Source organism: Neofelis nebulosa, chromosome 18, assembly GCF_028018385.1.
Source record: "Neofelis nebulosa isolate mNeoNeb1 chromosome 18, mNeoNeb1.pri, whole genome shotgun sequence".
Taxonomy (NCBI): Eukaryota; Metazoa; Chordata; class Mammalia; order Carnivora; family Felidae; genus Neofelis; species Neofelis nebulosa.
The window spans coordinates 4,746,287-4,771,806 of record NC_080799.1 but is presented as its reverse complement, the minus strand read 5'-3'; the positions used below and the strand labels follow the sequence as shown (position 1 = coordinate 4,771,806).

The following is a 25,520-nucleotide window of genomic DNA, read 5'->3' as shown; positions in this document are numbered from 1 at the left end:
TCAGAATCCATCTTCTAAATCCTTTATATCATTCTGAAGATTGCTTTATTTTTGAGTATTTTTTAAAGATGTTTTTTAAAAGGCAGTTTCAAGACCATGTAGTTCTGACAGTTTGCTACAAAAACCGCTGTCTCCCATCACACCCTCCCCCAAGGCAACCAGTTTGAGTTCTTTTAACCTGTGTTAGTTATTTATCTCCATATGGCTACGTAGCTTTTTACCTCCCAGTTTTTATCACCAGTTGCTGAGCAAAGAGAGATGCGTAGGGCCGGGTGTGGGGGAGAACACAGAGCCCCCACGCGGTTCCCAGCTCCCTCCCCACCCCAAATCTCCCCGTGTTCACCGATCCAAACCGCCAGCTCTCTGGACCCGTCCCGCTGGGTGTCTGGTGGAGGCTTCGTCACAGAGGCGTGTGTGCCTGATGCGACCGCCGGCTCTTTGCTTCACCCTCCGGCCCCTCTCCCCTCCGTGGGGGTCTGGCGAAGTCACAGGACCTTGGTGCCGGCAACTGCAGTTTTCCGTTTCGGCCGTTACCACTGGTCCTCCCGGGAGCCCCGGCTCTTTCCCAGTGGCACCCCGCCCCCGGCATACCTTGCCTTCCCGATCCTGGTTGGTGTTCGCTATTTAGCATCCGTGTTACTGTGCAGATGCGCCTGGCTGAGCCACTGAGGAGGACTGTGCTGCGCAACTACTTGTTTCTTTGAGGATAATTAAGACTATTTGCTCTTCTGTGTGCTTCACGATTTAACTGCAGACTTCCAGCCGATACCGAAATTCCTCAGGACGTTTGCTGAGTTTCAGCAATTTGCATTTTCCTAGTCTCATCCTCTGGCCACCACTTTTCTTACGTGTCGATGTTGAGTTTATTTTTTTGTAATCTCTACCTGCAACGTGGGGCTCAGACTCCGACCCCAAGATCGGGAGGCACTGCTCTACCTACCGAGCCAGCCGGTGCCCCCGGCTCCTTGTCTCTTAACTTGCTTCCTCTTGCTGAACACATTCTCCGGGTGTTTCCTGAGAAAGAAGCATGTGGGGACCCCGTGCTCTCACGTCTTGGCCACTGCAGTTGTGTGGGATGTCTTCCCGCCTCGCACACCCCGTGCGGCTGCTGTCCCTTGTACTTCCCCCTCTGTCCTGCCTGCCCTTCTGCAGGTGGCCGCCGCCTGGCTGCTTTGGAGTTCATCTTTCTTGCTTTTAACTTTCAGGTGTTCTCATTCTCTGCCACTTTTTCAGTCTCCGGATCTGTCTTCTCTGTCCGCAAGCTGTGGTGGGGGTAGCTGGAAGTTTCTCCCGGTCGCTTGTCGCTCACGTGCCTGGTGGTCCTTGGCCCCGGGCTTAAAGGTCGACAGCCTTTACAAAACAGACTGGAAACCAGCCCACAGGTGGCGTCCACGGGCATCTCAGATCTGTCAGCTTTCTGCCCCGAGTGTACAGGAACTGTGTCTAGAACCCAAACTCACAGCAACTGGACATTACCGTGGCATCTCAACTGGAGTTTTCTAAATGGGCCTTTGCAGGTTTGCGGAACCTAAGGCGTTAATGGCTGTGACAGCTCAGAGGCCCTGAGGGAAGGGTCTCCAGAGGTCAGATAACTTGGAGAATCCTCATGAAGGTTCTGGCAGCCAAGGGTGAGAAGCTGAGAGACCTCATCCCCTTGCCTTCAAGTGCGCTGCTGTCCGGGGCCCCCTCCACCCCAGAGCGAACCAAGGGCCAGATTTCTTCCAGCTTTCTGGCAAACCAGCTCACCTGACTAGTCCTGTGCCACCCCCTGTCCCAGGTGCCTGGGGAATCTGAGCTGTAAACCAGGGCAGTTCTGGTCCTTCCTCCTCCACGGAAGATCCTGTTAACTCCAGTCAACCATTTGTTCCTTCTCTTCTTTCCCCATCCTGGTGCATTTATGCTTTTTAAAGAGACCAATTTACCGTCATTTCCTAGCGCTTCGGTGGGGGTTAAATCAGATGCCTCTGCAATCTCAGTCTTTAGCCCGAGCTCCAAGAAAAAAACTATCCAAGAAGACTTCATTTTTGTTCAGACAGAAAGCTTTTCAAACGCAATTGCTGTAAAACTACCCAGTAAAACAGGCCTTCCCGCAAACATCCAGTGGAAGAGTACGTCACTGTATAGACACGAACGACACGTGTAAGTGCTTTATTGTAAACTCCCTCGGAATTCGCTGGCTGACGTCCAAAAGCCAAAGCAATAGGTGAAAATAAAGCAGCTTGATGTTGAGCTGGAGCGCCAAGGAGCAGTGGCCCCAGTTCCCAGCCTGACCTCGGGGCTGACCCTTAGCGCCACCCAGGAGAAGACCCATCCGTACGTACCCTTACAGTGACGCACTAAGATTGTGTAGCCAGGAAAATCCAGTCTGCCGGGTTCAGACTCCTAAACAGTGGTAAGACGAGACCCTTTTCACCCTGTCAGTGAAAAGGTGGGACGGCGGGGTGAGAGTCCACAGACCCGTCAGGTCCTTAAACCTGGCCATGGATCCCAACTTGTGCTGGGACGGTTCTGAGATCATCAGGGAATTGCCCTGGAGCTTCCCGAAGCTTCCTACACGAGTCCCGTCATCTCCGTGTTCTCTCCTGACACCCGATCTTGCTAACACTGTGACCAAAATGACTTCCCAAATCGTTCCGTGATTCAGAAGACCACCAAATCTAGTACCTGTCGGGTTCCTATCGACGGACATCCACCGGCATCACGGACGTCACTCTGCTACTGTCCACGTAAGAACAAAAGTGTGAGTCTGCCGTCCTCGAGCGGTTTAGAGTAGCTCTACCTACACCACGTCCACGTTGGAGCCACCTCCGGGGGGACAGAAAACGTAGGCGGCCCTGTCGGACACCACGCTGTCCAAGGCTTTCATCAGGACGTCGGGCATGTGGTCCGTTAACATCTTCGGGCCGATGAGTATTTTGCTGAACTGTGATTCGTGTGCCCACCTCGCACTATACCGAGCGGCGGCGCGGCAGAACCTGAGACAGACAGAAGCTGAACTAGCGGAGCGCCCCCCCTTGGCTGGAAGCGCACGTCAAGGGGGACCGAACCACGCCGCCCGCACTCACCTCCCTGAGGTGCCTTCTTCCTCCAGGTGGATGATCCTGCCGGGAGGGTAGAGATGGGGGTACTTGGCGGGGGACTCCAGGGGGGAGTCGCTGGAGAAGCTGTATGTTGGGGACCCGTGCGTCAGCAGGCTCTGCTCCCCCAGAAGCGGCTGCGTCAGGTGTCCCTGGGCGCCCCCGTCCAGCTCTGTTGGAAGGTTGTCAGGGTCGCCTCCGAACAGCTCATACCAGCACCCGCGCAGCAGGATCTTGTACTGAGGGGAGAGCAAGAAGGCAGGTGCCTGTTACCCAGTCCTTCCTGGGCCACACAGACCTCGGACCACAGCACTTGCTGCGGGACGGTGACCTCAGAGCTCAAATACCTCCCTGGTTTGTTTAAACCACAGGTCTTAGGAGCGTGGACCTCAGTGGCCCGAACTCCTGTATCTCTTGCACAACGAAGCCACATCAAACTTGAAGCAACAGTAAAAACCACATCATGCAGATTTTGAGAAAAAGTTACCCTTAATTCTTTTTAGGCAGTTCTGCCAACCAGCTCCATTCTTTCCCTTAAGCACATTACTTTTTAAAAATTTGAGGAGTGGGGGGTAGTTGGTAAGGAGAAGGCTTATTAAAAGAATTTTTTTGAAAGTCAGAAAACTTTGTTTTCATAGTAAATTAAATCATCAAAAACTCTACATCCTTGTTACCACCTATCATCCGCTGCCTTGAAACATACCTCTAAGAATCATGTTTATATTACTTCTTTAAATGTTCATTTATTTTGAGAGAGAGAGAGACTGTGAGCCAGGGAGAAGGGCAAGAGAGAATCCCAAGCAGGCTCTATGATGTCGACACCTGACACGGGGCTTGATCTCCTGCACCGTGAGATCATGACCTGAGCCAAAATCAAGAGCCAGATGCTTAGTCGACTGAGCCACCCAGGTGCCCCTGAGAATCCTTTAAAAAATAATAATAATAAATAAATTATATATGTGTGTGTGTGTGTGTGTGTGTGTGTGTGTGTGTGTGTGTGTGTGTGTATGTTTCTTTTGAGAGAGTGAGCTCAATTGGGGGAGGGGCAGAGAGGCGAACAGAGGTTTGGAAGCAGGCTCTGAGCTGTCAGCCTGGTGCGGGGCTTGAACCCACGAACTGAGAGATCATGACCTGAGCTGAAGTGGATCATTTTTAAATCTGCCCTTAAAAAAAAAAAAAAAAAAAAAAAGTGTTTTTTTTCCTCAGTACATCATGGATATCTTTCTCTGTTGGTAAATGTAAATTTATGTCACCATTTCTAATGACTACAACATTCCATGGTATACTAATAATTCTTAAACTCTATTTGGCAGCCTTATTTTCTAAGCTTTGGGACCAAAAGCATCAGAATACTGTTGGTCACAAGACAGGGCAAAGAAAGCGCATCACTGAAGTGGAACAGGGAAGGTTCTACCACAGTCTCTAACCGTGGCATTTCAGGACTGAGCCGTGTGCTTTCCTTGGCATCGGCCCCGAGCCCCAGATGGAAGCTGTACCCCGGGGAGAGAGAGCCTCAGGCAACGGCATCGAATGCGCTGGGCTAAGAGCCTCTGAATTGAGAAACTTCCTCTCGGGGCACACGCAGCCTCCAACTCCTGCAGACCCTCTTCCGGGCACCCCCAGGTTACCTTGGGCTTGTTACAGTGCGCGATCACTCGCAAGATTCTCTTCTTCAAATCTTCCAAGTTGGTCACACTTAACCTGTTTAGCAGAAGACCAGATTGAAGCTCAAAATCCGGTCTTTCAGCTGCCCCGAGCCCCAAGGAAGCGCCGGCAGACTCACCTGGGGATGATATCCTTGCCTAGCACAAGCGACACGGTGAAGTTCTTGGAGTGTTCATAAAGGGATTTGCTGAAATTTCAGAAAGATAAACATTCGTCAAGTTTCAGGATTATATTGCCCACAAAGAGCTCCAAAGAGAAAAACCAAGCAACTTTGCCAGGTGACCGAGGTCAGTTTTCAGAGACTTGGGCTTTTCTCTACCCTTTAAAAAAGGGGAAGAGAAGGTAGAGCGCATCCAATCGGAGCGACTCCTTCCCCGGATTCTAGTAAAGCCACAACAGCCGTCAGCCGGATCGAGGCGGCAGACCACGCGCGTGCTTGTACCCTTCGCCCCCGCAGCCCCGCTTGGAGGGACCTAACAGACACTCTTGCCGGGCTCCCGGGGGGCTCAGCTGCTTAAGTGTCCGACTCCATTTCGGCTCAGGTCATGATCTCACAGTTTGTGGGATCGAGCCCCAAGTCGGGCTCTGCAAAGACAGCGGGAGCCTGCCTGGGAATCAATCTCTCCTCCTCTGCCCCTCCCCGGCTCGTGCAGGGGTGTGCGCGCTCTCTCAAAATAAATACACTTCAAAGAAAAAACACCAGCTGGCAAAAACGGAGAAGGACAGATACAAAAGGCTATCACTGCTTATAATAGCAGAGGCTGGAAACCCCAATGTCCACCCCTGGAGAGCTGTTCAATTCATAAACCACAGCACGTCCAGGGAGTACCGAGTCCTTAGCAGCAGGAGAGTGAGGGTGGCCTGTGCTGCCGTGGGGTGGTCTCAGGACACACGTTCAAGTTACAAGTTACAACAACACCCACGGCAGCATGAAGACTTAGCTACCTCTTATCGAAGAGGAGGAGGAATGCAAAGTTGTATCCGTATTTGCTTTTATATGTAAATAGGTGAGAATTATGGAAAAACGAAGTTAAAAACTAATGGTGACCTCAGGGAAGAAGGATGGAAAGGAGATTTCTCTAAGTGTCTCTTGCTCTGTAGAGTTGTCTTTGGAACCAGGTCAGTGTTTTACATAATCATAAAAATTAAAAGAAGGAAAGCACTTCCTAACATCGAGAGTGAAAGAAATGAACCTAGCGGTGTATTAGCCAAATGGAAGGATTATTTCAGGTGACCTTCCAACAACAGAAGTAGGCTGCCATCCCTGGGGGGGATATTACATAAGAACAAAACCAAGTGTAAAAAAACCCAAACCGCCTGCAGCAATCCTCCCACTATCAGCATTCCGAAAGTGGTCAGTCTGTGTGGCCTCTGCACACATACATAGGTGCGCACACGGCTCTGTGGACCTACTAAAAACCGGGGCTCAAGGAAACCAAGATTTTTAGCATAAGAGAAAAAAAGATACAATTTCGGTAAAAATCCCGATCTTTAAGTTGAAAGTGTCAATATGAAGTAAGGATACATTTTCTCTTTGGGGTAACAACAGCATTTCCTACCTCTTAGCACTGAAAAGGCCTAGAAACCGTGACCCCGCCTGGCAGGAATGGGGCACCCGGTTGCCCGGGTGACAGTCTCTTAATACCATTTCCTACTCAAAAACAACACAGTACTCCATGGAGAGACGGTTGCTGCTTCCAGATGGCAGGACCGGGCAAGAAACCTGAGAAAGTTTTGCGGTGCCAGAAAGGAGACACCTGTCCGGACACCCGGGGCCGTGGCAGGGTGAGAAGTCTGGTTTGAAGGGACTCCGCTGGCCAAAAGGGGACCGTGGGAACATCAGCAACTCTGCTGCAATGGGCTGAGATAGTTTCAAAGAATTAAGGTCCACCTCTGGAGAATGCTAGAATACCGATTCAGCACTCGGCACACAGCTAAGGACAGGGAAAGATTCAAGCATTCATGCATCTGTTCTGCTTAAACTGTGAGAAGCTTATACCTCAGATAACCAAGTACTTGGAAGAAAAGTTTTTTTTTTGTTTTTTTTTTTTTAATTTTTGGCTAATAACTGTAGAAGGAATGCCAGAAAATCAACATCTTGCAATCTCTAATAAAATATGTACATATCAGTTATCAGCTGCCAACGTCACAGAGCCCAGCAGACCGGTGCCTCCTGAGGTGATCCAATAGGAATCACGTACCATTCCCACCACGCATTACTGTCAAAAAAAATCAACCCGAGTCTGTCAAGTTTCTAGACATAATTACCATCTTCTAGGACACACAGCCAGCGGTACGCAGGAACGTGTTACGTGACATGGTGAATATACGAGAAAGGAAATCCAGAATGTGGATTCTCCACAACAAGTAACCTTGTTTCGGAAATAAAGAGGGAAATGAGAAATCTATACATTAAGAGAGTTCACAGAATTTCTGTTGTCTGGATTGCCTGCATGTACACTACTAAATGTGATTAAAAACTAACAACAAAAAAAAAACACAGTTACAAGACAAATCCACTATATCCAATGTGAGAATCTTGTTTGGAATTTATAACTTTTATGAGATCATTGGGAGAACGTGATCAGTTAGTTACCGGTACGAAGAAATTATTAACTTTTTAAAAAAGTGCTCTATGCTATAGAGATCAGCATATTTACAGATAAAATGATAGGTCTCAGATTTGCATCAAAGTAATCTTGCCATGGGATCTGTGGGAAGCAGGGGGTACCTGAAGATTCGTCGTGTTAATAAACTACTGAAGCTGATTAAATGGTGGCTTCTGCTCTTTTGACTTTTTTTTTTTTTATTATTTTTTTATTATTTTTTTATTTTTGGGACAGAGAGAGACAGAGCATGAACGGGGGAGGGGCAGAGAGAGAGGGAGACACAGAATCGGAAACAGGCTCCAGGCTCCGAGCCATCAGCCCAGCGCCTGATGCGGGGCTCGAACTCACAGACCGCGAGATCGTGACCTGGCTGAAGTCGGACACTTAACCGACTGCGCCACCCAGGCGCCCCGCTTCTGCTCTTTTGACCTTGGTTTGAATTTGTAATTTCTGTATGAAAATTCCATTTAAAAAAAAATTTTTTTTTTTAACGTTTATTTATTTTTGAGACAGAGAGAGACAGAGCATGAACGGGGGAGGGGCAGAGAGAGGGAGACACAGAATCAGAAGCAGGCTCCAGGCTCCGAGCCGTCAGCCCAGAGCCCGACGCGGGGCTCGAACCCACGGACCGCGAGATCGTGACCTGAGCCGAAGTCGGACGCTTAACCGACTGCGCCACCCAGGCGCCCCTGAAAATTCCATTTTAAGATGATCGTAAGCACTGAAGAGAGCATTAGTGATGTCGTAAAGAAATCCGAAGAACTATCCAGAAGGTAGCACTAGAAACAAAGAAACAAGGTACGAGAGACAAGTTCACAACGTGCAGTAAGAGCAAGGCAGTAATGCCTGTCTGATGGGAGGCCCCCAAGGAGTGGGAGACGGCAGAGGCAGCCATCTGCCACATGTGACTAGGCCTTCACAGGTTGGGGGATCTCAACCTTTCAAGCAAGATACATTAAAAAGAGATTCTACAAGCACTTAGGAAAAAAGCAAACACCCATGTAACCTGGATGCACCTTACTGAGTAAAAGAAATGCAACACAAAAGACAGCGTATTGTAGGATTCCATTTATGACATGCTAGAGAAGAGAAAACTACAGTGACAAAAAGATCCTTGGATACCTGGGGGTGGGTGGAAGGGACTGACTGCAAAAGGACACAGGACATTTTAATGGTGATCAGCCCCGAAAGGAAAAAAAAAAAGAGAAAACTGTCATTCGTGAAGTTATTATATACAAAAAAAAAAAAAAAAAAGCATCTGCAGAGGAATTCTAATAGGGAAATTTAACAAGGCTGTTGGATACAAGACGAAAGACAAATTTCTATGAGCTTGATCTACGTCAGCCAAAGGAGAAAATGATAAAATTTAATTGGAAGACATCAAAGGGTCCCGGAATATTTGAAAAGCGACTTTATGTTCAAAGGCTGGAAGGCTCAGTAATGTGTTAGTTACCTCCAGAGTGAACTAGAAAGTAAAGGCAGCTGAAATAAGAACTAAGCTTTTTGTTTACGGAACTTGCAAAGTTGATCCCAAAATTGATATGAGGTGCAAAGGGCTAAGAACAGCCACGAAGCTCTTGCAAAAGCAAAAGGCACGGGGATTTGCACCACTAGAGGCCAACACTTTGTGTTGGCAGCAGGGGAAGGGCTACGATGTTGCGCTGTGTGAGGGGGAAATGACTGGATCCCAGACTCACACCGCACACAAAAACGCAATTAAACACAGACTAAAGATCTACCTAAAGGTGAAAGGCCAGACTAAGAGCTGTTGGAATAAAGATGAGCTTCGAATCCTTAGGATAGAAAAAAGATTTCTTTAAAAAAAAATTTTTTTTACATTTATTTATTTTTGAGAAACAGAGTGAGACAAAGCGTGAGCAGGGGAAGGGCAGAGAGAGAAGGAGACACAGAATCTGAAACAGGCTCCAGGCTCTGAGCAAACGGTCACCACAGAGCGTGATGTGGGGCTCAAATCCACAAACTATGAGATCATGACCTGAGCCAAAGTCAGACGCTCAACCGACTGAGCCACCCAGGTGCCCCGAAAAAGATTTCTTAAATAAGAAACAAAAATCATAAATGAAAAGGCTGACAAATGAAGGTTAAAATCAAGAACGCAAGGAAGTGAAGACAGGACTCAATGCAAGTACAGAGCACATTGAGGACCAGGAGAGCATATTCACGACACTTACTTGCAGCTGCAAAAGAACGGACTACATAATATACGTGTTTGCAGATCGAGAAAGCAAAAGACGACCTGACAGAAAAATGGGCAAAAGGAACACCACCAAAGTGGAAACTCAACAGACAAGGAATCCAGTTCTATAAATTCTGAAACCACACAAATCCAAACTGCTATGTGGAGACCTGAATATAAGCAGTAAAACTACTTTTTAAAGCAAAGGAAGAGGGGCGCCTGGGTGGCTCAGTCGGTTAAGCGTCCGACTTCGGCTCAGGTCATGATCTCGCGGTCCGCGGGTTCGAGCCCTGCGTTGGGCTCTGGGCTGATGGCTCAGAGCCTGGAGCCTGCTTCCGATTCTGTGTTTCCCTCTCTCTCTGCCCCTCCCCTGTTCATGCTGTCTCTCTCTGTCTGAAAAATAAATAAACGTTAAAAAAAAAAAATTAAAAAAAAAAAATAAAGCAAAGGAAGAATTTTCACAAAGGTCAAGACGGGGAGTATCTGCAGGGAAGGAGAGGACGCACAGGGAATTCTAAGTCACTGAACACTTGGTTTCTCAACGTGGGTACAGAGCACTGTATTTTTAAATCTACTTTGTTGAGGTGGACACAGCAAAATCACCCAGTGTGAGTGGACAAGTCCTGACAAATGCTTTAACTGCTTAACTGCCACCACCATCACAATAAAGAATGTTTCCAGCACCCCCAAGAGCCCCCCCTGTGTCCTCTGGCCATCAATCCCACCCCCACCCCAGGAGGTGAGATAACTGGAATCCTACAATAGGTCTTGTGTGTAGACTTTTCTTCACATGGCAAAATGCATCCACATTGTAAAGATGTTTGCTTATCCTTCTCAGAAAATGTAAATTTTGTATTGAATGTTTCACAATCTAAAAATTCAGTTAAAAAAGTCATTCCTGGGGCACCTGGGTGGCTCAGTCGGTTGGGCATCTGGCTTCGGCTTAGGTCATGATCTCACAGTCTATGAGTTCGAGCCCCGCATCGGGCTCTGTGTCTCTGAGAGCCAGCTTGGAGCCTGAAGCCTGCTTTGGATTCTGTGTCTCCCTCTCTCTCTGCCCCTTCCCTGATCACACTCTGTCTCTCAAAATAAAATAAAAACATAAAAAAAAAAAAAAAATTAAAAAAAAAAGTCATTCCTGTTGGGGCTCCTGGGTGGCTCAGTCAGTTAAATGTCCAACTTTGGCTCAGGTCATGATCTCGCAGTTTGTGGGTTTGAGCCCAACATCAGGCTCTGTGCTGTCAGCTCAGAGACTGGAGCCTGCTTCGGATTCTGTGTCTCCCTCTCTCCCTGCCCTTGCCGGCTTCCTCTCTGTCTCTCTCTCAAAAATAAATATTAAAAAAAAATTTTTAGAAGTCATTCATGTCTTTTGATATGTATAAATGTATATTTTAACATAAAAAGAGCTTTAAGGGGCACCTGGGTGGCTTAGTGGGTTAAGCTCAGGTCATAATCCCACAGTTGGTGAGTTCGTGTCCCGCATCTGGCTCTGTGGTGAGAGCTCAGAGCCTGGAGTCTGCTTCAGATTCTGTGTCTCCCTCTCTCTCTGCCCCTCTCCTGCTCACACTCTGTCTCTCTCTCAAAAGTAATAAACGTTTAAAAAAAAAAAAAAAAAAGCTTTAAAAATTGGAAAGGTATACAAATATTTATATATAAATATAATGGATGGAATTATAATTACTAAATATAATTATAATTACCAATAGTACCACAAAATGTAAATTTCCATCCATAGAATAAATATGGCATAACCAGGTAATAGAATACTCAGCAGCTACATAAAAAACATGCTCTCAAACAATATTTAAGGATATCATGTATACAAAATATTATGTCCGGGTGACTGGCTGGCTCAGTTGATTGGGCCAACTCTTGACTTTTAGCTCAGGTCATGACCCCAGGGCTGTGGGATCCAGCCCTGTGTTGTCAGACTTGATGCTGAGCATGGAACCAGCTTGAGATTGTGTCTTTCTCTCTTTCTGCCCCTCTCCAGCTTCTGCTCTCTCTCTCAAGTAAGTAAAAAATGTTAATATGTAAAACATAGCCACACACAAGCAGCTAGAAGTAAACAAACCTAAATAGTTACAATGTGATTTCTGGGTAGAAAATCTCTGATCTTTCCACTTTTTTACATTTTCCAAAACTTCCATGATGGATACAAATTTCTTTTTTCCTCCCCTTTTTCCTTCTTTTTAAATTATAGCACAAACTTCTTTTATCATTAGGAGAAAAAATCATGTAGGATTAAGTATGTTAAGTAAGAAAAGAAAAATATACTTTTGAACTTAAAAAAATAATCAGGAAACAAATTCAGGAGAGTTGTAGGCTACAGGACGACTCCGGACATAACATGGGGCACAGTATTACGCAGGTTCGGTTGCAGTAAAGCAAATACTGCGGTACAGCGACTAACGTGAATCGTTTGGTTTCCCGGCGCAGAGAAGTTCTGTTTACACGCGTTGCAGTCTATTAAGTGTGCAACGTCTATTTAACTTTTTTTAACGTTTCTTTATATTCGAGAGAGGGACAGAGCTCAAGCGGGGGAGGGGCAGAGAGAGAATGAGACACAGAATCTGAAGCAGGCTCCAGGCTCTGAGCTGTCAACAGAGTCTGAGGCGGTGCTCAAACTCATGAGCTGCGAGATCATGACCTGAGCCAAAGTCAGACGCTTAACCCACTGAGCCACCCAGGCGCCCCAAGTGTGCAATGTCTATTTAAAGTGTGCAATGATGTGTCTACAAAAACAATGTACACACTATAATTAAAAAATACTTTATTGTGGGCGCCTGGGTGGCTCAGTCGTTTAGGCGTTCGACTTCGACTCAGGTCATGATCTCACAGTTTGTGAGTTCGAGCCCTGCCTCAGGCTCTGTGCTGACAGCTCCGAGCCTGGAGCCTGCTTTGGATTCTGTGTCTCCCTCTCTCTCTGCCCCTACCCTGCTTGTGCTCTGTCTCTGTCTCTCAAAAATAAATAAACGTAAAAAAAATTTTTTTTTTAAATACTTTATTGCTAAAAAATGCTAACCACCATCAGAGCTTTCAGTGAGTCATAACCACCCATCACACGTCAACATAACAAAATAATGAAAAAAATTGAAATACTGCAAGAACCTTTAAAATGTGACAAAGACATAAAGTGAGCTGATGCTGTTTGAAAAGTGGTCCCAACAAACTTGCTTAAGGCAGGGCTGCCACAAACCTTTATTTATTTAAAAAAAATTTAAAAAGTGAAGCAGTACCTGCGAAGCACAATAACACAAGGTATGTACTTGTATACAGGAATCTGTTGTTGGCATAAGCTAATGAGCTATCAGAAAGAAAAATAAGAAAGCAATCCGACTTACAGTTGCACCCCAAAAACACGAAGGAATCAATTTAACCAAGGAGGGGCAAGACGTGTGCACTGGAAACCCTAAGACCTGATGAAAGAACTGAAGACAAGAATAAATGGGAAGGTTGCCATGCTCGCGGACTGGGAGAATTAATACTGTCAAAATATCCACACTACCCAAAGCAATCTAGAGTCAGCTCAATCCCTATCAAAATTCCAATGGCATTTTTCACAGAAATAGACAAAATAATCCTAAAATTTATGCGGAACCACAAAAGACCCCAAATCGCCAAAGCAATCTTGAGAACGAAGAGCAAAGCTGGAGGCATCATGCTCCCGGATTCCAAACGATATTATAAAGCTACAGTAATCAAAATAGTATGGTATTGGCATAAAAACAGACACACACCCCAGAAATAAAGCCAACTAATTTACAACATAGCAGCAAGAATATACGAGGCGGCCAGAACAGTCTCTTCAAGCAATGGTGCTGGGAGAACCGAAGCCACGTGCAGAAGAATGAGCCTGGACCCCTATCTTACACCACAACACAACCCAACTCAAAATGATGAAAGACTTACATATAAGACCTGAAACCATAAAACTCTCAGAAGAAAACAGGCAGTGAGCTCCCAGACATTGGTCTCCATGATGACTTTTTGGATCTGACCCCAAAAGCAAAGGCAACAAAAGCAAAACTAAACAGGGAGGGACCACATCCAACCGAAAAGCTTCTGCACAGAGGGAACGACCGACAAAACGAAAAGGCGATCTGCGGAATGGGAGAAAACATTTGCAAATCATACCTCTGACAAGGCGTTGATACCCAAAATATATAAAGAATTCACACAACCCACTAGCAGAAAAACAGTAAGATTTAAAAATGGGCAGAGGAGCAGAACAGACATTCTTTTTTTTAAGCAATACTTTGTGGTTTTTTTGTTTTTGTTGTTGAGAGAGAGGACACCAGTGAGTGAGGGGCACAGAGAGGGAGGGAGAGAAAGAGGGAGAGAAAGAGGGAGAGAAAGAGGGAGAGAGGGAGAGAGAGAGAGAGAGAGGGAGAGGGAGGGGGGAGAGAGAGACAGAGAGAGAAGCAGGGCTCACCCAAAGTGGGACTCGAACTCACAAACTGTTAGATCACGACCTGAGCTGAAGTTAGATGCTTCACTGACTGAGCCACTCAGGCGTCCAATACCTTTTTTTTTTTTAAAGTTTATTTTTGAGAGATAGTGCACATGCGTACAAGCAGGGGAGAGGCAGAGAGAGAGAGAAGGAGGGAGGGAGGGAGAGAGAGAATCCCAAGCAGGCTCCATGCTATCAGCACAGAGCCCCACATGGGGCCTGATCTTGTGAACCATGAAATCACGACCTGAGCTTAAATCAAGGGTCAGACGCTTAACCGACCTAGTCACCCAGGTGGCCCTAAACATTTTCTTTTTAAGTAGACTCCACACCCAGTGTGGAGCCCAACACGGGGCCCAAACTCACGACCCTGAGATCAAGACTCGAGCCAAGATCAAGAGTCGGATGCCTGACAGCCACCCAGGCACCCCGAATGGACTTTTTTCCAAAAAAAAGACATGCACGTGACCCACAGGTACGTGAAAATGCTCAACATCACTACTTCTCAGGGAAATGCAAATCCAAACCACGACGAGATATCACCTGACACTTGTCCGAATGGCTAGTAAAACAACAAAGGTCCCCAAACAAGAAATAACGAGTGCTGGCGAGGATGTGGAGAAAAGGCAACCCCGGTGTCCTGCTGGCGGGAAAGCAAACTGGTGCAGCCGCTGTGGAAAACAGTGTGGAGTCTCCTCAAAAACCTAAACGTGGAACTATCATGTCATCCGGCAATTACACTTCTGGGTACGTGTCCAAAGAAAATGAAGACACTAACTTGAAAAGAGAGCTGTACCCCCACGTTTACCGCAGCATGATTTGCAACGGCCAAGACGTGGGAACTACGTAAGCGTGCATCAGCACATGAATGGAAAAAAAGTGGTGTGTGTGCACGTGCATGTACAATGACCATAAAATACAATGAAATTCTGCGATTTGCAACAACACGGATGGACACTGAGGGCATTATGCTAACTGAAATCAGTCAGATAGACTTATTTACTTTTATAAATACTGTATGATCTCACTTATATGTGGAATCTAAAAAAAAAAAAATCCCCCAAAGCCAAGCTCACAGACACGGAGAATACAGGCTGGTGGCTGCCAGAGGCGAGGGCTGCAGGGCAGATGGACTGGGTGAACGGAGCCCAAGGGCGCAAAGCCCCAATTATAAATAAGTCACGGGGACCGATGGGGATGGAAGTACAGCATGGTGAGGAGTTACTAACACCAGATGGCACATCTGAAAGCTCCTAAGAGAGGGGCGCCTGGGGGGGCTCAGTCGGGTGAGCGTCCGACTTCAGCTCAGGTCATGATCTCATGGCTTGTAGGTTTGAGCCCTGCGTTGGGCTCTGCGCTGACAGCTTGGAGCCCGGAGCCTGCTTTGGATTCTGTGTCTCCCTCTCTCTCTGCTCTTCCCCCACTTGCGCTCTGTCTCTCTGTCTGTCTCTCTCTCTCTCAAAAATAAACAAACACTGAAAGTTGCTAAATGAATCTTAAAAGTTCTTATCCCAAGGAAAGAAATTCTGTCATGTAAGGAGACAGAGGTTGCCTAGACTTCTTGTGACCATTTCACAACGTATTCTGTGGGACATCTGATGTGAGCCGTCCCTCCGTGTAGAGAGTCTCCGCTCTGTGCCCTTTTGGAGAGCAGAGCTGTGCTCACGCAGGCCTGTGAAAGGCTGTTCGGTGTCCCTGCAACTGTGTAGTGCTTGAAGCAAACGGGCTGAGCACGAGAGATCACGAGATCACAGCTCCAAGACCGGTCTGGAGCACGCGGCACCCCGTCACACGCCTGCCAGAAACAAGTACCTCAGCAACCCCCGGGGCGGGGAGAAGGCGTAGCACCGGAGTTGAGGGTACGAGCTCCTGAGCATGATGGCCAGCAGGGCCGCGGCGCCGGCCCCCAGGCTGTGTCCCACGACCACTAGCCTGTATTCCTGCGGGACAAAAGCAGAACGTGTCGTGGTTAAAACGAAGCAGACGGCAGATGACAACGACGGGAAGGAAAAGAAAAATGAAAACCTCACGGGAGCAATGCTGAACGCTTGGCTCAAGATCCCATCGTTGATGAGGCGCTGGTACACATATCTGGCGGCTTGAGAAATCCCCTAAAAATGCAGACGAGAGAAGGTGACTTTTGACCATCAGACGAAATGAGTTCCGTTATGACAAGTGACAGGCTTACACCGTGCACACTCATTTGTGACGGTCTCCCCAAGGCGGAGACCGGCACCTGGGGATCAGCGGCCACAGCTACCACTCGCCCTTGTGTTCCTGGTTCCTGATGCAGAGTTCGGCCTGGAGAGGGGGCTCCATGGCTGTTTTCATGAACCAGTGAACGGGTAACATCGGGAACACACGTGCATGGCAAGGGGTCTTTCTATGGCTTATTCTGAAGCTATACGATATTTTGCTGTATACACATACCACGGTTTACTTCAGCCAAGTCCTGACGGATTGTCAGGTTTAGATTTTAAGTGGCTGATCTTCTAACATTAGAACATAAAACATTAAAACATAAAGTTCCGAGTAAGTGATATTCGTCAAGCATTCAGTTTTGGCAAAGGCAAAACTAAGACCATCGGAAATGAGTTCTAGGGAGGTCAGATTTTAGTTCCATTTCAAAGAAGAAATGAAATGTAAAACCTCCTAACAAATACAGCTGTCTTAAGAAATAGGCTTCTTGAAAAATGGAGCAGTTTCAATGGAGGACGAGACAAGGCCGGCGTGGCCCCTGTCCTTGTGCAGCTGCTCTCCTAACAAGACCGAAGGGGAGAAATCCTGTGTTCAGATGCGAGAAGCGGGAGAGCCTCCCGAGCTACTGCAAATCCCTGAGTGGGTAACGACTGAATTCTGTGGGAGGCGGCGGGACCTGGCCTCACACGAGAGAGGCCCGGTTCCGGACAGACAGAGCCAAAAGTGACCTGGACACCACTGCAGCTGGCCGAGTCCCTGGCCCGTGTCACACACGCAGGCCAAGACTGTGCTCGCTTGCACGGTCGTGAACTCCAACGACTTCGGCCAGTATCGGGGCCAAAACGTGTAGGAGTGAAGCCAGAGGCGGAGAGCAGCAGTACAGGCCCTTAGGCCTGGAGCTCCAGCAGCCACCTTCCTGGCCCGAGGGAGGAGCTGCTTCTGGAGGGACCGGGACCAGGCTCAGAGCGCATCTTGTGGTCGCACAAAGCCTGCGGCTAGATTCTAAGACCAGAGCCACTACCCAGCCCACTGAACCGCATCCTGTGGTTGGCTAGTGGCTGTGTCTCGGTAAGAAAGTCGAACATTCTCACGTGTCCGACAGTTAAACTGGATTCCTGTGTGACTCGACGCACAAAGAGACAGCTAGGGGTTGCGGGGGAACATTCACTTCTGAGGACTGTCAAGCTTCTAACGGGGGGCAGAACGAAGCCTCCAGTCTGGCCCCGCACTGCGAACTATCCAGGCAGGACACTGGCTCAATCAGCTCCACTCCGGCTCTGACACGTTTATATAAAAACTAAGCATTTTGCTTAAAAAACGATTACTAGAGGGGCGCCTGGGTGGCGCAGTCGGTTAAGCGTCCGACTTCAGCCAGGTCACGATCTCGCGGTCCGTGAGTTCGAGCCCCGCGTCGGGCTCTGGGCCGATGGCTCGGAGCCTGGAGCCTGTTTCGGATTCTGTGTCTCCCTCTCTCTCTGCCCCTCCCCTGTTCATGCTCTGTCTCTCTCTGTCCCAAAAATAAATAAAAAATGTTGAAAAAAAAAAAAAATTAAAAAAAACAAAAAAAACAAAAAAAACAAAAAAAAACGATTACTAGAGAAGTGATACGGGTTTTGGTTGAAAAACCCCCAAGTGCATAAAAACAGCACAGGCCCACCGCCCTCCACCCCGACAGCCCTGGCCCCGGAAGCAGCCGCCATGATCTCTGGGACCGGACATTCCCCCAAACGTTAAAACACCCTGCTCGTTGGGGCGCCTGGGTGGCGCAGTCGGTTAGGCGTCCGACTTCAGTCAGGTCACGATCTTGCGGTCCGTGAGTTTGAGCCCCGCGTCAGGCTCTGGGCTGATGGCTCGGAGCCCGGAGCCTGGAGCCTGTTTCCGATTCTGTGTCTCCCTCTCTCTCTGCCCCTCCCCCGTTCATGCTCTGTCTCTCTCTGTCCCAAAAATAAATAAAGAACGTTGGAAAAAAAAAAAAATTTAATAAAAAAAAAAACAAAAACACCCTGCTCGCAACCGCATCAGTCATCAGGGAAACGTGAACCCAGACCGCAGTGAGACACCGCTTCGCACCCCTGGGATGGCTGTCATCGAAGCCACGGAAGATACGTGTGAACGAGAACGTGGAGAACGGGAGCCCTCACACGCTGCAAGCGGAGCGCCAACTGGTGCAGCTGGGCCGGAAGACGGTGCGGCGGCTCCTCCCCGACTGAAACCCAGCTAACACCCCAAGACGCGGCGGCCCCGCTTCCGGGTGGAGTCCCTACAGAGCGCCAAGGAAGGGCTGCAGCAGTGGCCGGCGGGCCCTCCAGTGGACAAACGGACAAGCCAAAGTGGTCTGTGCACACAGCAGAACGTCTCTCAGCAGCTGCTGAGAGGGGACTGCTGAAGGGACAGTTTGTTCGGGATGATGAGAAAGTCTGGGCACAGACGGTGGTCATGGGGACGGGCATTTGGAATCTATCTACCGCCAGCAACCCGTACGCTTACAAGTGGTTAATGTGACACGTCACATTATGTCATGTCATCGAAACCGTTTAAAAAAACCACCTCTGCTCTAGGCCCTTTGTATTCCTGGAGGAGGAGCCCGCAGCCCCACGCCACCGGCACAGAACCAACAAGACGAGAACTCGTGTGTTGTGTCCTCTGCACAAGAAACCCTCGGGTGACAGGACAGGGCTGCGGGGCTCCTGGGCGGGAGACTCATGTGCGCTGGACGCTCCTTGGACCTCGACTTCCCCACGACAATGTGTGACTTTCATCAAGGGAAGAGCATTCGACTGGGGGGTCAAATGCCGAGCGACACTTATCCTAACAACTGTGTGGCCTCTGGTAAGTCCCTCGATGGCTCAGAACCTGCTCCTTCCTCTTAAAGAAACAAAAAGCAACCTGGTGGGACTGTCGTGGGAATTTGTACTAAAAGGGAAGAGAGCACTCACTCGGCACTGGCTATCTGCTGTACGGTTAGCAGGTTAGCATTCACGGGACAGTCAGACTTGGAAAAACCCTGGCCCCTCTGAGCTTCTCTTGGACGGAACATTCCCGAACACAAAACCCAGGGCTCGTACCTTGTGCGCCCAACAGTCTTGCACCCCACAGTCCAAGTTCAGGTCCTCGCTCTCCGCTGACAGGTCCGTGAGGATGTCCTGCAAAGAGCGCATTGGAAGAGGCCGCCAGGATGAGCTGAGAGCAGACAATGCGGGGCGGGTCCCTCTGAAGGACAGTCTCCTGGGTCAGACTGAGGACTGAACCTCACACCCAAACTCAGGAGGGAAACCCAGGTGGCCAGGAAGCCTGAGGGACCCATGGCAGGGAGGGGGCTGTGGGACGCGTCTAAGACACGCCTTCTGCCTAAGTACTCTGTACACCCCTCTTCTAAGTACCACAGAGCAGAGCCCTGTACCTGGGTTTTGAACAAAGCATGGTTCCTATCCTCAAGGGGCTATCAACGGCTCACAGAAACCTAAGGGAGGGTAAGAAATGCATTGGGGTGGGGGTGCTTCCTGGAGGAGGTGACGCCAGAGACTAAAGGAAAAACTTACTTTCAGGAAACAGAGAGGTGGGCAACCCCAGGTGAAGGGGCAGCAGGCCCCAGCTTGGCTAACCCACCAGGGATGGGACTCCGGAACATGTGGAGTGCCTGGTGGGAAGTGGAAAGGCAGGGGGGCTCAGGTCACAAAGCTCCGACAGAGCCATGATAAGAGACATGAATTCTGTATTAAAAAGCAACGGGGAAGGGGGTGCGGTGAGGGAGGTCCTGAGGAGTGGGAAGATCGGACCCACATTCTGGAAAGAGTCTCTGTGGACGGTATGAGGACTGACTGGGAAAACGAAAGAGCAGGGACAGGGACCCGGGTAGAAAACTGCTTCCCTGGCCTGGAAAAGGGGACGGGGGCACAATCAGGGCTACGGCACTGTGCACAGAGAGATGGCCAGAGAGAGCCGGGCAGGAAGGCAGGACAGACACCGAGGACAGCTTCACCCTTTCTATAGGGGACAGCTGGGGGCTGCTGCAGAATTACCAGAAATCGGGGCCCAGACAGCGGGTCTGGAGGAGGCGAGGTGCCTGTGGTGTCCGGCCAGCACCCCCAGGTGCACCCCCGCCCTGTAGAGGGTCAAGGTCTCTCTACACTTTCTGGGGCAGCAGCAAAGTGGGAATCAGGAAATGAGATTGAGGAACGGCTAAGAACAGACCGAAAAGCACGTCACGGAAACAGGGAGAAAAAAGCCACCCAGCATCTCCCCAGGGCAGGACGGGAGAGGTCTCGGGCTGGGGACAGATAAGTGGCAGTCCTCGAGGCGTCCGCACGTGAGCACCAGGAGGGGACTTGGCAGGCGCCTCTGTAGCAACTTCTTGAAGGGAAGCCCCCCATCTCCCCAACCCCACCAGTCTGTTTCTGAGGCTTCTCAGTGAAAAGGAAAACGACTTCCTGGGTTTTTCCAAAGGGAGTGCCTCACAACCGGGGTCTGCTTCAGCAGCTTCTGTCCCAGTGTTCCCCCCAACGCCTGCTGCCCTGCCTGATGCCGCCTTGATCCTCAGCTCCTGGCGCCCGCGGCTGGCCGTTCGCCCCACCCCTCGTCCCTGGGCTCCATACCTGGAGAGACATGGTCCCTCTCACTGCCACCACGACGGACTCCTTCCTGTGGTCCAGAGCCACTAAAAAGGGAAGCTCGTAGACCTGAGGGTGAGGGAAAGAGGCAGGAGGTCCCGAGGGTAAGAACGTGTGGCTGCGGATACAGAGTTAGGCCGGCCCCCGTTGCTAACGGTTCCGCAGCCACGACTGCCAAGTACAGCTCCCTGTCCTTCAACGGGAGGCAGGCTACATGCAGACACGGTGCAGGGGCATCCGGGGGGCTCAGTCGGTTAAATGACTGACTCTTAGTTTCAGCTCAGGTCATGATCTCACAGTTCGGGAGTTTAAGCCCCTGCTTGGGACTCTTCCTCTCTCTCTGTCCCCGCCCTGCTTACTAGCAAACTGTCTCTCAAAATGAATAAATAAACTTAAAACAAAGCCAAACCAAAAACACAGTACAGTATCTCTATGAAGACTTCTGGCTCCATCTACGTTAAGCCGAAACAGTATGCAAAGTGTGTGTGTGTGTGTGTGTGTGTGTGTGTGTGTGTCTCCCCAAGTACATTTTTCTGGGGAAAATAATCTGTAGGGGCGCCTGAGGGGCTCGGTCGGTTAAGCGTCCCACTTCGGCTCAGGTCATGATCTCGCGGTTTGTGGGTTCCAGCCCCGCGTCGGGTTCTGTGCTGAGAGCTCAGAGCCTGGAGCCTGCTTTGGACTCTGTGTCTCCCTCTCTCTCTGCCCCTCCCCCGTTCCCACTCTGTCTCTCTCTCTCTTCTCAAAAGTAAATAAACATAAAAAAAAAAAATCTGTAACTTCTGTCAGAATCTCAAAGGACTCCAGCACCCCAAAGAAGTTCAGAAGCGCCGTTACACCTACCTTGTCATGAAAGCTTATGTGAATGAAGTCCCTGTACTGTAGCCCTGTCGTCTGCAGGATGGAGCCAAAATGGCAGCTGAGCTGATCACCTCCAACCAAGTCATATTCTGCTGTCCTGGTTCTACAACTAAAAACACAGGCAAGGTTGGTACTCTGCCAACCTGAGCCACTTACCAAGGAACATCGTTCCCCACTGTTCTGTCTTCCCCAAATCACAAGGACCCAAGTTTACAATTTTCAGGCCTTACTCTGGCGAACATATAATGGCCTTTAAAAGATCATTGCATTCCTGTGCATACTTCTTACTACAGCTTTCATCTCTGGAGTTGTGTCGATGTTTTACATATACAAAAAAATCAATATTAAGAATGGGAGATACTTGGGGCGCCTGGGTGGCTCAGTCAGTTAAGCATCCGACTTCGGCTCAGGTCATGATCTCACAGCTTGTGAGCTCGAGCCCCACGTCGGGCTCTGTGCTGATAGCTCAGAGCCTGGAGCCTGTTTCACATTCTGTGTCTCCCTCTCTCTCTCTCCCTCCCCCACTCATGCTCTGTCTCAAAAATACATAAACATTAAAAAAATTTAAAAAAGGAGCGCCTGGGTGGCTCAGTTGGTTGAGCGTCTGACTTCAGCTCAGGACATGATCTCACGGTCCGTGAGTTCGAGCCCTGCGTCGGGCTCTGCGCTGACAGCTCAGAGCCTGGAGCCTGCTTCGGATTCTGTGTCTCCCTCTTGCTCTGCCCCTAACCCACTCGCATTCTGTCTCTGTCTCTCTCAAAAATAAATAAAGCATTAAAAAAAAAGAATGGGAGAGACTCTAAAACTCTAGTAACGGGACAAACTGACCTCTTGTGTTTGCTGATATGATGTAATTCTAAGAAGGGCGCAATACCCCTCATGGGACATTCCTGCCAAAAATGTGCATCTGGACTCTCATCAGGAAGAAACCATCTGACAAATGCAAATTGAGGGCCATTCTACAAAATACCTACACTGTCCTTTCCAAAATGTCAAGATCATGAAAGACGAAAAATGACTGAGGAATAGTTCCAAAATAGAAAAAAACTAGGGATGCACGTCAACTAAGTGCAATGCGTAATCTTGACCTGGAGGAAAAACTGTTACAAAGGATACTATCGTGGCAACTGGAAAACTGTGAATACAGAATATAAATGAGTTGTTGCTTAATGGTAACTTTCTCTCTCTCTCTGCCCCTCACCCCACTTGTACTTTGGCTCTCTCAAATTAAAAATAAAGAAAGGGGAGGGAGGGAGGGAACAGAAATACAGGCTGAAGTAACCGCAGAGAAGGGGCATGCTGATTGCATTACACTTCCAGTGGTTCAGGAAGAAGCTATGTATTTATAGTAACACAGCACATGTGACCAAACTGAGTCACAACTGGTGGCCCCATATAAAGGATATATGGGAGTTCTCAGTACTGATCTTGCAGTTTTGAAATATCTCAAAACAAAGCGTTTTGAAAGGGGAAACCGGATTATTTTTAGGAAATAAAGGACACACTGCGTAGCAAGTGACAACCAGAAGGAAGACGGAGGCCTCAAACCCATCCACCTACCAGTCCCCACCGATCTTGCACAGCCCTGTGAAGGGGTTCCGATAAATGTACAGGGGCCACCCGTAGGCGGCTGCTGCAAACTGCATGTAATGATGGCAATTTTCTAACTCTGCATCTAAATCAGCTTCCTGTAAGAGAAGGAAAAAAAGCTTTTTGTATCAGGGAACCCCTTACGGACAAGACCAACTCACCAAGGTCATAAACCTGAACCCAAACTCCGGAGTCTCCCCTTCCTGCAACAAGTGAGCCGTGAAGACCTGGATGGCTGGATGGGGTGCAGAGAAACGTATACTCCTACGTGCCACCTTTTCTTTCAGAAGCATAAACACCCGTGGCAGGAAAACTCATCAAGCAAAGCTGACCCGTTTCCGCTCCCCAGGCGCAGAGCACAAACACACCCAGGGAGATCCAAGCCCGGTCCCTGAGTTTCTGCCATGTAGACTCCAACAGCCAAGTTCCTAAAAGAGAATGCTTTCAAGATACATGGATGTGAAGCAGCCAGGAACGGGCTCCGCTCCCTGAACTCCGGGTGAGCAAACGCCTTACCTGACGGGTGAAAAACCACAACAGCAGAAGCCACAACTCACATTCCAAGCCAGCTGCTCCTGAAATTGGTGCTGGCCAGGTTTTTCTGTTCTTTGTTTTTTGAAGATACATAAATAGGTATAAATGTCAAAACTCTACAACCCAACAGAACGGGCTTACCTGGGGGGGGCCTGGGGAATGGCTGATGACCTCATCAGGCTCCTGGCTGTTCCTGATGTTGTCCTGTTGCTGATGGAGAAGGGTGAGGCCCGCCGCAATGTCACTGGGGACCAGATCTGTGTCCTGGGTGAAAACAGCGGCTTGTCATAAAACTTAGCAGGGACTGCCCGAGTTCCTCAAAACCCAGTTTTATACAGTTCACATGCACACACAGTTATGTGTAAATGGGTATCTTAAAAAGTATTTTCCTTTCAAGACTTCTGCATGTGAGCTTAATGTTTTTTCCTATCCTGCCCTCAGACAAATCCACTGGAGAACAAAAAAATGTGGCCGAGCTCTTATTTCAACTTTCACTTTAAGTAACTGAACCACTTAATGGACTTCACTTCTTTTGTAAAGCTGGGGAGCAAATGGATAAGTAAATTCACCATCTTTGCTAGTAACAGCTGGTTTTAGGCCAGACTTAGATGCTTGCTCAAGATGCTGTGGTTTTGTGGCAAGAGTCCCTGGGGCAGAGATTCAACACGGAACTTAAATACACCAGCTACTGCAAGCCTCCGGGAGAAGCCCACTCCAGGACAGCAAGAGAGCAAGCCGCCTGCCCCCGACTTTCCCCTCCTTTCTCCGGGTGGGGTACGGAGCAGGCAGGAGTGCTCAGCTGCCTCCAGGCACTTCCAGTCCAGAAGGAGCAGGTACTGGCCACTCAGCCCGAGTCATCAGCTCTACCTGTGATGCAGGTGAAGACACCTGCTGAGAACACTCAGATGCTCTTCTTCCTTCTTCCAAACTTTAAAAAAAAAAAAAAATTTAATGTCTATCTTTAAGAGAGAGAGATTGAGAGAGTGAGTGCATGCACGCATGGGAGAAAGGGAGAGAGAGGGAGACAGAGGATCCAAACCAGGCTCTGCACTGACAGTAGAGCCCCACGCGGGGCTCGAACTCACGGATCATGACCTGAGCCAAAGTCAGATGCTCAACCGACTGAGCCACCCAGGCACCCCCGCTTCTTCCAAATATCTTAAGACTAGGCAGAAGCACTCCTGGGGATTAGTTTAGGGAGACCCTTGTCCACTGTCTACACAGAGGCTGCTGCTACCCGCCTGGTGTCAGCCTACGGGGCCAGCCCTGGACACTGCTGACTTGGACGCCGCAGGAAAGGGACCAGCAGTCACTCAGGATGGCAAGAGAACTCCTGTCCCTTACTTGGTCTCAATACTGAACACGATAGTTTACTAGAGGATGTTACACAAAAGCACTCGATGTGAAAGAAAACCAAGTTTTTCTAAATCACTGAAGAAACTGCTCTAGAGTGAGGACACCTTCCTGCGCTGCAAGGACACATCCCATCGTGCCGTAATGTGGCACACGAGGTCTGACACCACCCCGGATGCAGGACACTGCTTACACCTGCCGGCACCTGCAGCACACCGGCCGGAGGACAGAGGATCCAGGTGACTGGCAAATTACCCGCGAAACACACAGGTTCCATTATTCGCCTCCTTAAAAACTAACTAACACCCTTCACGGTGCAAAGAACCAGCAGCAACGCAGGACACACTGACCGGAGACACGGCGTCCGAAGCGCAGGGC

The 25,520-nt window shown here is 49.0% G+C and overlaps 1 protein-coding gene and 1 long non-coding RNA gene across 4 annotated transcripts in view; both read right to left on the bottom strand.

The window, feature by feature from the left end:
- The window catches only part of DAGLB (diacylglycerol lipase beta), a 39,212-nt gene that overhangs the window by 1,342 nt on the left and 12,350 nt on the right, over positions 1–25,520 (bottom strand). Inside the window, exons 5-16 of one of the 3 annotated variants that reach the window (XR_009256707.1) lie at positions 23,931–24,053; positions 23,226–23,353; positions 21,648–21,774; positions 20,793–20,876; positions 19,266–19,343; positions 16,032–16,112; positions 15,814–15,941; positions 4,861–4,929; positions 4,706–4,778; positions 3,066–3,316; positions 2,784–2,975; positions 592–2,382 (exon numbers count right to left, since the gene is read on the bottom strand). Coding sequence is in view for 2 of the 3 variants with exons in the window: in XM_058711086.1 (XP_058567069.1) it covers positions 2,337–2,382; positions 2,784–2,975; positions 3,066–3,316; positions 4,706–4,778; positions 4,861–4,929; positions 15,814–15,941; positions 16,032–16,112; positions 19,266–19,343; positions 20,793–20,876; positions 21,648–21,774; positions 23,226–23,353; positions 23,931–24,053 (1,380 nt within the window). In the remaining variant the exon portion in view is untranslated. Of the gene's footprint in view, positions 1–6; positions 2,383–2,783; positions 2,976–3,065; positions 3,317–4,705; positions 4,779–4,860; positions 4,930–15,813; positions 15,942–16,031; positions 16,113–19,265; positions 19,344–20,792; positions 20,877–21,647; positions 21,775–23,225; positions 23,354–23,930; positions 24,054–25,520 lie in introns of those variants that run through there. The other 2 variants (XM_058711086.1, XM_058711085.1) reach the window with 2 other exon arrangements.
- LOC131501249 (uncharacterized) lies at positions 16,119–19,259 on the bottom strand. Its single transcript, XR_009256708.1, has 3 exons — positions 18,203–19,259; positions 17,779–17,943; positions 16,119–17,509 (listed from the first exon to the last, which is right to left on the bottom strand). It is a non-coding gene; the product is annotated as an uncharacterized LOC131501249 (long non-coding RNA).